Raw genomic sequence first — 12009 nt, forward strand, 5'->3', positions numbered from 1 at the left:
TGGGATAGGAACTCCGCCTCCTGCGGTATTCTGCTAACCAGCCAGGGGAGGGCCATTGGAGCCGCAAAATAATAGTGTTCAAAGTACGGGCGTCCTAAGCTGTCGCACTCTGTATGGAGTTTCAGTTGGATAGAGTGACGATACTCTGTCAATTGTTTCAGATTAAATCCCCCACTATAAAATTGAGTTTCTGGAGCACCCTTTTGGGCACAGGGAGAGGTAAATTGGTGAAATAGTAAAGCAACCTCATCAGTATGACCATTTTCATGAGGGCTACTCACCCTGGGACTGCTATGAATAGGGATTTCCAAAAAGGAAATTGAGCCCTAAGTGAGGATACTGCTCGAAGCAGGTTCTCGTCAAACATGTCCTTGTTAGAGTGATAGATGGTAACTGTAAGATATTTGAAGGTTGAGTCTTCCCATTTAATCTGATGTTCATTCACCCTTGTATCATGACGGGGACTAGAAGGAATCAAAGCAGTTGCCACACCACAACTAGAAGCAATGGACCGCTATGCCAAATAATCTTGATTCATTGTAACTGCAATTAGAAGCCTTTTGTATTGTATGATTGGTTGGGGGTTAGCCAGCAGATGTAGGGGTTCTGACTGTATCTTGGTTAATCAGCCAGGTAAGCAGTCTGCTTGGTTTGTCCCCTCACTGTGAGTTTTGGCCAACTGAGCTTTAAAAGCAATGCATCAAAGTGACTCAATTAATTGTGGGTGGAGCTCTTTGACCATTAACAGTGTGGTTTTATCTGTGTCATCTGTAAGTGTGTTATGTTCCAAGGTGCTGAGTGAGAGCTCGTCAATGTCTTGCGATAATATCCTAGTCCAGATACACTTACACTTTATTACAGTTTTAAAAGCATTTAATTCGATAAATCTTAAGAGGGCAGAACAGCAATTTGCAGCGAAAAAATATGCAATTTCACCGCAGATTTGCCCTCTGAAGGTAAAATCTTCTTTGCCAGCTAAAACTAGCATAGCACCTAGTGATAGCACAGTCTTGTAGACCTGGGCTAGAGCCCCTGGAAACACAAGACTCTGAAGGAATATGGTAGGGAGGTTTGCGAGAAACTAGGATTGGCCTACGTTTAGGTAATAAACACTGCCTTGCAATATTGGTGACCCATCTAGTAAGCCCTCCACAAGGACATAACAGCTGTTTTCGTCCAGAACAATCTCAGTGAAAGTGAAGGGAATCAAAGGTCTAAACCAGATCAACACTGCCTGAGCGTAACTGGAGTGTCCTGTGCAATAATACATGTTCCTCCAAGCCTTCTGCAATTTAGGACCCTTTCTCTTCCTTTTTAATACCATGCATTATTTACCTTTGTCTTGGCCTGTTTTCAAAGTATGAGAGAATTCTGGTGGTCATTTTCTGAATGTTCATTCGTGTACATGCTTGTTACTTCTAAGCAGATGAATTGGAGGAAGGCACTCTGGACCAAAAGATTGAAATATCAACTCCCAATCGAAAAACAAAAGCTCATAAAGGAAGGCCAAGGACCAAAAATTTAAAAGGGCAGTCTGAAGACAAGTCCTCGTTTTGTGGGACAGAAGAAACCGAAAGTGGTTCGTATGTAAGTAGCCAAACAATAAAATGTCACTGCTGCCTTAAAGATGACCTGTATTGCTGATTAAAATGTACATACTGTTAATCAAATTAGTGTTGTAACAAAGAGCAAGTTAATAAAACATATACCACTTTCTACAGATGGGTATTAATCTTACCAATATACTTAAGACGAGCACAATAAAAAGTTTTAGAGTTTTAGATCTATCTGTTAACCCTCCGATGTAAAAAATATATCCAGCAAACCGAAAAGAACAGACCAGGTGCTTAAGTACTTGTATCACCCACCACCAAAAACCAGTTCAGACACCTACTTAAAATTGCTTCTTTCTGGACGATGTACTTACCCACAGTTGGTGGCATGCTTCATCAGAGGGACTGCTGTACATCCTGCCAAGAAGCAGGTTTTTTGTTAGGGGTGTGCTCTGACTTTGTATGAGCGTTTATGGGGGTCTTTTTGAAGTTGAGTACTTTCCCAATCTGTCATTCACTACAATGGTGAATAACATGCAGTACTACCTGGTACTGCATAGAAAACTCATAAGGAATTAAAATTTGTCTAAGGTTGATATAACACAAGTTTAAGTTTTGTCATCCTGTGACAACCATAAAAGAAATGAAGGGCGAATTGCAAACATCTATTAGTTCCATACCCAGCTAAGCCTATCTGGTCCATAGCATTTCATCTAGGCTTTCTCATTAAACCTACGACAACTACCTCTCTGAAATAGTGCCTGCTTGTCTGTAAAGGGATGTGTGCTTAGACTAAAATTAAGTGATGCTGTACTTATCTGACCCTTTCACTTGGAACCACCCTTCCGCAAAATGTTTCTGTGTATTGGTCACAGGCTCTTACTCCAGCTATACTCTGGGTCCCAGCTAGCAGCATGTGTGGCCAGAACCCACCCAAGTCGCTTCCCTCCCCTTAGTTGATTGGCTGAATGAGAGCGGTGCTGTATGCCTCAACATTTTTAGGTGTTCAGGAGCGTCTACTTGACTCCGTGCAGGACAGGTGAAATGTTCATAATGGGCCTATGCAATTGCCATACTGGAATGGATATTGGTATTGTTTTTGTTAATACGTGTGCCACGTTTCATACACCTACTTTTGGTGGCATCCCTTAATGCGAATCATTTAACAATGTTTTCTCGTGCACGAGTACCATGACCCGGCTCTTAAACTACAAAAAAAAGAATTTTTCCTTAACCACTACTAAAGCATATTTGACCCTGAGCTTCTTGACTGTCTAAATCTGGACAGCTTTGTGCCCACACCACCCTCATCAGTTAAACAGCTAGGCTTAACACTCAGTCAAGCTCTTAGATTTACCCTTTATATCAGCTAGAAAGGAAATGTTGCAGACTTTCATCTCCATACTTTGGCATGCACTGACCATTTAACTGTTTAATTTCCACAATTGTCTTCTGGCTGGAGATCCTCAATCATAGTTGGTCTTGTCCAAAGTGGTACTGCTGTCGGAGGCTAAATTTCTCTATTCTGCTGCTGAATGTGCTCACATTTCTCCTATCCTTTGCAAACTACATTAGCTGCTAATTTTTCTCAGAATTGAATTCAAACCTGCTGCTTTGTCCACAAGATTCTGCATGATGATAGTCCACCCTACCTGGAGCCTTGCTTAAGGTTTCTGGCAGCCAAAGAGGTAAGAAGTCACAGTTCTCTTCGAAACTAAACCCCCAAGTTTAGAACCTGTCCTGCCCAAAAAGCAGTCTTACTCTGGGATGGTCTCTTCAGCCTAGCGCTCTCTTCCTCCAGCCCTCAGATCTTTGACACCATATACTACTGCCCAAAAAACAACATTCTACAAGCAAAAGAAAAATTAAATGTTCTGGGAAATTTATCCGTTACATATTGCAACTATGAAAGTTTGGTAAATACCATCTCCGGAGACTTGAGACAAGATTTAAAGTGTAAGTCTCATAGCAAAATGTCAAGGATTTCAACTCCTTGACACCAAAAGTGACTTGTGGGGGGGGGGGGGGGGGGGTGGTCAAAAGCTTTTGTTTGGCTGTGATTTTATATTCATGTCTCTTTATTACTTATTCAGGTTACTAGTTCCATGAATGTTATTCACATACTGGTGAGCTTAATTTAGGTTAGGTAGTTAAGTGGGTCTTCTCCTGAGTCTTTTCCCCCTGATGAGCGCTACATCCTATGCATTCCCTCCTTTCATTGTCAGGCACATATTGATCCATCACCCCCCCCGCCCACCCCCCCCCCCCCCCACCCCAACGCCACCTGACATGTCTTTTCACATGGGTCTTGAGGGATTTCTATATTTTCTTGTAGTGATGCATGTTATCGGTCAGAATGGGAGACATAACACTACAATGGAGTGGTTTAATCTGCCTTCCCTCAAGGGACCTGGGTGTATAATCATGATATTTAGCTACAAGTTTGCATCTATTCCCTTATTAGAGTTAATAGTTCTGTCCAGTATGTCTTTAATCGCATGGAAGTCCATCAGATATGTAGCAATGTTCCCTCATCTGGCATCCTCTCTAGCACAAATCGCACATACAAACATAGTCAAGTGTCTGATACCAACGTGCTCCTGCATCATAGGATCTTCTTTGATAGTGCAAAACGTTAAATAATTCCCTGCAGCCTATGCGGACCCTGGAACACCTTCAATATATATATTTCAACTTTTGAAAATGAAAATTGAACAATGTTGATCACTGAAAATAATTTTCCATAAAGTCTTTGTAGTATGTCAGCGATGTATTTTCCTTCTGAATGCTGTAGCAGAATTGTTGTTGAACTCAAACATAGCCTTTAAATGCTCAACCCTTTGTCATGAAAAAAAGCTGCCTGTGTTCAACATCATGAGGAGAAAATGCAGCCTGATAGGCTACCAATGATAGGAGTTAAAAAGAAGCTTTTATCTTTTTAAGAACCTCAGAAGCACCCTATTCCACAATGCACTGTAGTGGCAGTTTGCTGCTGAGTGTCAATTTTTTATTTTATTTTTTATGTGCAGTACACAATACATATGGTCTGACAGGAGGAGGGAGGGTTGTTTATGACTTCAAAAAGATATCTACGATGCAGAACTAGGACTACAGGTATGTAACTTTTCCTTCTGCATTGTAGGCTCTTCCATTGATAGTCCTAAAACGTTGAATATAATAACAAGCTGAAATACTGCGCCTGTCAGGTATGTGTATGCGATAAACTTCGTTTTATTGTTAGCTGTAATAGCCGTATTACATTTACCTAGCACATGCAGCTGAAAACTTGAAACTATTTAAACAGATTCTTCAACGTCTCTTGCCCGTACTTTGCTTCGGCTTAATTGTCTGTCTCTAGACAATAGTGTCTTGTAAAAGTGTGTATAGAACTCCAAGTAGCTGCCTTACAGATTCTAAAGATTGGAACCTGTCTTACACAAGCTGTGGTTGCTGCCTTCCCTCTTGTAGAGTGAGCTCTTGGTTTACCTGGTAAAGGTTTATTGGCAATTTGGTAGCACAAAGAAATACACAGAACTATCCGTCTTGCTATTGTTTCGAAGCAGCTAAGTTTTGTCTTAAAGAGCTATAGTTTATAAAAAAGATGTATCGACTTGCTTATATCTTTTTACTTATCCAAATTGAAACGCAGTACACTTTTAACATCAAGAGAATGCAGAGTTCTCTCTGCTGCTGCAGCAGGGTTAAGATCAAATGTTGGAAGTTAATAGATTGGTTAGTAAGAAAATCTGAGACCACTTTTGGTAAAAAGGAAGGGTGTATTCGCAGAACAACTCTATTATATGGAAAATTGTGAATGGTTCTGAAGATGACAAAGCCCGTGACTCTAACTCTACATGCAGTGGTAATGGCTATCAAAAAGGCCGTTTTCCATGACAAGTGTTGTAATGTTGATTTATGGATGAGTTCAAATGGTGGGCTCATCAGCTTTTAAAGAACCAAGTTTAATTGGCAAGGAGGAGAAGGTTTCCTAACTGGAGTAAAAACTTTTCTAAATCCTTACAAAAAATTCTTGACCACAGGACTCTTGAAGAAAGATGGTTGTGTTGGAGAGATCTTGTATGCAGTAATAGCTGCTAAGTGGAACTTAATGGAAAAGAATTGTAGACCTAACCTGGCCAAGTGAAGTAAGTACGGGAGGATGTCGTTCTCTTATACATTAATAGGATCATGGCCATTGTTTCGAGACCACATATAAATGCGTTTCCACTTGTGGTATGACTTGATCGTGTTGACGGTTGCTTTGATTCTTTAAGAATATTCATACAATCTTCAGAAAGTTTTAGATAGCTGTATTGAGTGATATGAGGGGCCATGCTGCATAATTCAAGGATTCAATCGGATGCAAAATGTGAGCCTGGAGCCTGGATAGGAGATCCAGCCCGAGTGGAAGGCCCCTGTAACGTACTATGAATAACTGGAGGAGAACTGTGTACCACAACTGTCTTGGCTAATCCGGTGCAATTAGAAGAATTCTGATCTTCAATTTCTGTAATTTCTGCATTTTTTATAGAATGAGTGGGCATGGTGTATGTATATATGTATATGTATATATGTATGTGTATGTGTGTGTATATATATATATATATATCTATGCAACATTCTATTTGGAATAACTTTGGCGCCGATTGACGAATCGTCGCGAAATTCTCAAAATAGGTGGGGCGCTCCGCTCCTTCCCTGAAAGTCTCGGGGGGGGATTCGTCAAGCGGGGGCTGAGAAAAAGGGGGGTCCCAAAACGCGTTTTCCCCATGCATTTTTCCATAGGACCTTTAGTCCGAGCTACAGCCCGAACGGCTGAACAGAATTACTTGAAATTTGGCAGAGAGGTAGCCCTCAGGTCAGGGATGTGCCTTTTGAAGGTCTCGTGTAAATCTGTTCAGTATTTCCTGAGAAAATAGCATTTAAATCAATATATATATCTATAGGCGCGCTCCGAGCGCGTACCGCAAGCTTACCGTACGCGCACGCTGCCGTGCACGAGCGCGATTCTGATTGGTTGTTAGATCTTAGTAAACATTCGAATCGGTCGAAACCAGGAAGTGTCGGCCGCCATTTTGTCTCTCGCAGTCTGAGGGGGTGAGAAACAAAGGTGGAGAACGTGAAAAGGGGGCAGGGTGGACAGTTCCTGACCCCCTAGCCTTTGTCAGGGGGTCCCAGAAGGACCCCCAAGGGCAAAAATTAATTTAAATTTTTTTTTGAAAAATCGCGGAATGCGCGCAGCGTACGTGCACGGCGTAAACGGAAAAATTCCGCGAGAAAAATTCCGCGAACTTCGCGTAACTATTACGCGTACCGTGCGCGCACGGCAAAAAAAAAATTTCAAAAAGGAAAGCTTAACACAAAAAAAAAAAATTGTGAGGTAAGGTTGGCTCTTAAAAGAGCCGTTGGGTTAATACAGGGATAGAGGAAAGAAAGAATGGGAATATTATGAACGTCTACAAACGTGCTGGTCTATCTTATTGTTAATAAGGGAAACACTGGTCTCCCCAAAAACAATAAGACCACAACACATTGTACACCTCATTGAAACCCTCCGAAATCGAGGGTTAATGTCCAGAGGATCAGAAGAAGGTGATGCTCCCACCTCAGAGGAAGGGCTCAGCTGAGCTGCCGATGATGTACTCGGCTGAGCTTCTGAGGTTGGGCTCAGGTGACTTACTGAAGAGTTTTCTTCAGTATGTCGAGCAAAGGTCCTGGGATGTTTATCCCTAAGGTGTCTCATCATAGAGTGATTTCCAAAGGAATACTTCTTCCTTGGATCTCCTCTAGATAAAACACGCTCACAAAGTCTGCAAGTGACCAATGGAGCATTGACCTTTTTCTGCCCCTCTGGAAAAGTAAAATACTCCCACACAAAAGAATCCTTTTGTTTCCTCCTTCTCTGTCTGATGATGGTGCTGCTAGGCTCACTCTCAGAAGAGGTCTGCTGCTCTGCCATTGTATCTCAATGTCAATTCAGCTCCTTCTCCTAGGGGATCTCAAGCAGTAATGAGGGGAATGGGTGTGGTGTGGGAAGTTTCTGGAACTGAAAGTAGTTTCAACCAATGAAAAGTGTTCTTTGTGGATCACATGACCTACCGTGCGCGCTCCGTAAGCTTACGGTACGCGCTCGTAAACAAGTACGCATGCGCAAACGTGACGTAAATATGCGCTTACGGAGCGCTTACGGAGAGCGTACGTAGGACGCACTCGCGCATTACACACACCCGCGTAACCGCGACGTTGGTTCCGCGCAATGCGCATGCGTGTACGCGTACGTCACGTACGTATCACGTAAGCGCACCGTACTTATAACGTGCGGAGCGCGTAGCGTCAGCTTACCGTACGCGCACGGCAAAAAATGCATTAAAAAAAAAAGTACAAGTTTCAAGAGTTGTAGAAGATAATAACTGTGATGTACAACTGTATGTAAACATTAATTTTTAAAAAATTAACCATTCCATAATGCAGGATATACTACATATATTATTTTATACATAGGTTGGATATTATTGTTTACCAAAAATCTCAAAAAAAAATTTGCATTTAAAAAACCGTACAAATTCACTGAAAAAACCATAGGTTTCACACACGTTATAGTTAGGAATTAGCATTTAAAAAACCTTGCAAATTCACTGACAAAACCATAGGTTTCACACATGTTATAGTTAGCAGGACATTTCACTCGTGAAAAACCAATGAAATTCCCCCGTTATAGTTAGTGCAGGCAACTACAACTCACGCGACCGCAATCCTCTGCTGATGATGTCAGATATTACATCACTGATGACATATGTGTCTTTATGAAAAATAAATATTTGTAATATATGTATAGCTAAAGATTAATGGAAGAAGACATGGGTAAATAAGTGTCTATATACAGTGATGTAATATCTGGCATCATCAGCAGAGGATTGCGGTCGCGTGAGTTATAGTTGCCTGCACTAACTATAACGGGGGAATTTCATTGGTTTTTCACGAGTGAAATGTCCTGCTAACTATAACATGTGTGAAAACTATGGTTTTTTCAGTGTGTATATATATATATACACACACACACACACACACACACACACACACACACATACATTTCTGGGGTCCAAGCAGTCTACGGGATTTATCCAACATGTATGACTAATATGAAGATATCAACGATGCATATCTAGGACTACAGACATGTAACTGTTCCTTCTTCAAATCACCAGCCACAGATTTGTTATGTTTGTTCCCATCCACTCAAGAACAGGGTGGAATCTGTGCTCTCCCTATATAGTTTGTAATGTCTGGGAATACCTGACCTTCCTGTGATGACATTTTAGAGAGAGAGAACTTTTTTTACCTTAGGTGTTTTAAACCTCCCAAGTAAAATTTTGTAAATTACCTTGAGTATCTTTTAACTCATTTTATGACTCTGAGGAAGGGTTTGTGCCACATAGAAAAGTTGGGGAGGAATACCGTTTTAACACTATTAATACAACTAAATCACGCCAGGCCTAGATGGCCCCATCTATATAGAGCCTTGAAAAGCACCTCAAGTAGGTCAGGACATTGCTTGAGTGGAACGCGGAACAGTCTGGGATCCTGACTCCAAAGTATTCCCATGGACAGTACATTGGAAACATTCTCTCAACAAATGAAACTGCAAATCATGATGGGGCCAGCAACTTCCATTTCAGATGATTTAGAGTCCTTTATCTTGAAACCAGATATTGCATAGGGACTGCTAGATCTGTTAAAAAAGCATACGCTATCACACACACAGAGGACTATCTTGTACTATGTTGTCATTCTGTGTTAATTCTTTTATAGCTTGATTCTAGTTTATTATTCTAGTTTATTATTTGGAACAGTGTCTTTACCACAAGTGCAAAGATGAAGAGTGACAATGGACACCATTTTCTCGTGCCCATAGTGAGTGGGATTCACTGTGAGAGCTTCCCGTTAATGTTGATTTGGACAGAAGATTGCTCAAAATTGTTAATTATAAATTAGATGATAGTTGGGCCATATATCTTAACCAGTACCTTAGAAGTAAAGCGTCAGCCCATCCTGTTAAGTCTTTCCATGCATTGAGCCGAAGAAAAGATAATCACTATCTTCCTTTTTTGTTGCTGTGTGTATGAGGTTTATCTCACATTTACCAAGCTTGTACATACCCATATTGAAGGGAGGAGGGGGGAGAAAAAGTGTTTGCCAAACCTAATGTTATCCGGCTTCTAGCGAAAATGTTTGGATCATTATTAAGGAGAAAGAGCCACATAATTTGTATTGGATTTGAGCAAGATTGATTGTTGATTCCATCATGGAATCTGTAATGTGCCATACCTCTCCTATATAGTTATAGAGCTTTGCTGGCCAAAATGCCTTGAACTGCTTTATAAAATATCACTGAAAGTCATCAGGGCCTGTGCCTTGTATCGCTAACTTTACTTCTAAAGGTGTTCTGGACTGCTCTAACTTCATAGTGTTTTTCTGGGAATATAGTGTGCCTGGGTGTCTTGTCTGTCAGGGTCAAGTGTCTGGCCCTGGTATAGGGCAAAATAAACATCCTGAAACGTCCAATAAGTCTTGCGTTGAGTTCAACTCTGTCCCCTCGTCTTTGCATATTATTTGTTTATAATTACGGGCCTGGGTTGCCCATTGTGTGCAAGCTAGTATTGGATCTGCCTTTCCACCCTTTACAAAGTTACTTTGGCATGTTTGGAACATTTTCATAGTGGTTTTCGCTATTAATAAATGTTCTAGCTACCCATGTGCTTTCTATGAATTCTAAACGATGTGGGTAGGTTTTTCAATTCATATTGTTCTAGAGAGGATCTGCGGTTCTTGTTCTTTTTTCCAGTCTTTATTACTTTTTTGGAAGGTAGAGTTATGAGAAATTCGTTTTCCTCTTTGGACAGCTTTGGCTGCATCCTATGTTGTTTGAAGTGGAAGTGCTCCTGTATCATTTTCTTCATACAAATATTGTAATACATCTGCTGTCACATTCCTTAGTGTGATGTCCTTTAATGCCGCCACTTTGTCGAGGGTCCATGTGCTGATTAAGGGGTTTGAACTCCAGGAATACAAAGGCCAAACCACCGGGGAATCCTAGGATAATACACTCAAAGTCATAAACCACGGGGGCTCATAGGCTAGTACACTCAAGCCAATAGTGAAGCATAACTGGATGTCGAATACCTGTCTATTTACTAGAAAGAAATCCTGGAATGAGTTTTGCGGGCCCTGGCATAAAATGAATAGTTTCTCTCATTTACATGTTTCATATGCCAGATGTGCAAAAGACCCAAGGCCTTGATCTCACTCGCCAACTCATAGGCTTTGTGCAAAGCATTCTGTTTTAGGGATTAATGCTGCTTCTGTTGGTTATGCTCTTATATAGATATGACTGGGTTCTAGGCCTTGTAGTTCTCTTAATATCCCTAGATCGAGACATCCAGTCCTTTATCACTGCCTCTGATTTGACCTTTTCTCGGTGCCATGGCTACTCCTTTTGTTTTGTGGTGTGAGAGTGAAATTGTCAGGTATCAATACAATCTGCGCCTACAAGCATTTCGGTGTAGAGAGTGATTTTTGTAAAATGTTATCACTAAAATCCTTATCATGAAGGCATTTCAATACTGGTTGGCATTTGACTGATATAGTCAGACCCTAAACATTAAGGTGGACTATTTTTACATCAACGTCCATCAACGTCCATGAGTTACAAGATATGGATATCATAATTTGTGGATCTAAGATTGAAACCTCTCTTCCTCTTGCTCTGGCTAACCTGATTTATAAATCTTTATTTTGTAGATGACCAGTACATACAGATATCAAAACCGTAACTTCAGTCACATAAAACTGAGCCACCAACGACCGAATCCCAACATACCAGGTGTTACCATGTTGGACTTAATAAATAATTTTGACGTTCCGTGAAACATATCTTCACCTCAGAGCCCAGATACAAGGACAACATAGCATATTCTCGAGTAGGGAATATCATTGTTCTCAACAGTGTCAATATCACCGACGGACAGTGGTGTGGGGGTCATGTACAGTGTCTCAGAGATTTAACCCATAGCATTGTTCCATGGACCCCAGACTTTATGGAATTTTCTGGAGCAGCCTCTGTTCAGATGCGTAGTATGTTCAGCGGCCATGTAGCGGTCCATCCCCCTTGTCCATTCCTGTATCGTAGGATTCTCCTCCGCACCCCATCGTCTGGCCACATCTCGCTTGGCTACTGACAGACCTAGAGAGGCGAAGGGTAATTGGGCCCTGTTAATGGCAACCTCACTCAAAATCCCCAGGGGGACAAATCCAGGGTCGACCGGCAGCGACACCCCCAGTATCGTCCCCAATTATAGCATCCCAATAGGCTTGTATAGTGGGAAAAGCCAATATTGTGTGATAGAAATCACCCTTAGCATCTCTACAAGTAAGACAGGATGGTGTCTCCTACCTGCCC

The 12009-nt window shown here is 41.3% G+C and overlaps 1 protein-coding gene across 2 annotated transcripts in view; it reads left to right on the forward strand.

Moving 5' to 3' along the window:
- Positions 1–12009, forward strand: part of PHF6 (PHD finger protein 6) — a 402720-nt gene that overhangs the window by 103401 nt on the left and 287310 nt on the right. The window contains exon 6 of one of the 2 annotated variants that reach the window (XM_085607909.1): positions 1424–1587. In XM_085607909.1, coding sequence (XP_085464035.1) covers positions 1424–1587 — 164 coding nt within the window. The remainder of the gene's footprint in view (positions 1–1423; positions 1588–12009) is intronic. The other variant, XM_085607910.1, reaches the window with a different exon arrangement.

Source organism: Triturus cristatus, chromosome 5_2, assembly GCF_964204655.1.
Source record: "Triturus cristatus chromosome 5_2, aTriCri1.1, whole genome shotgun sequence".
Lineage (NCBI taxonomy): Eukaryota > Metazoa > Chordata > Amphibia > Caudata > Salamandridae > Triturus > Triturus cristatus.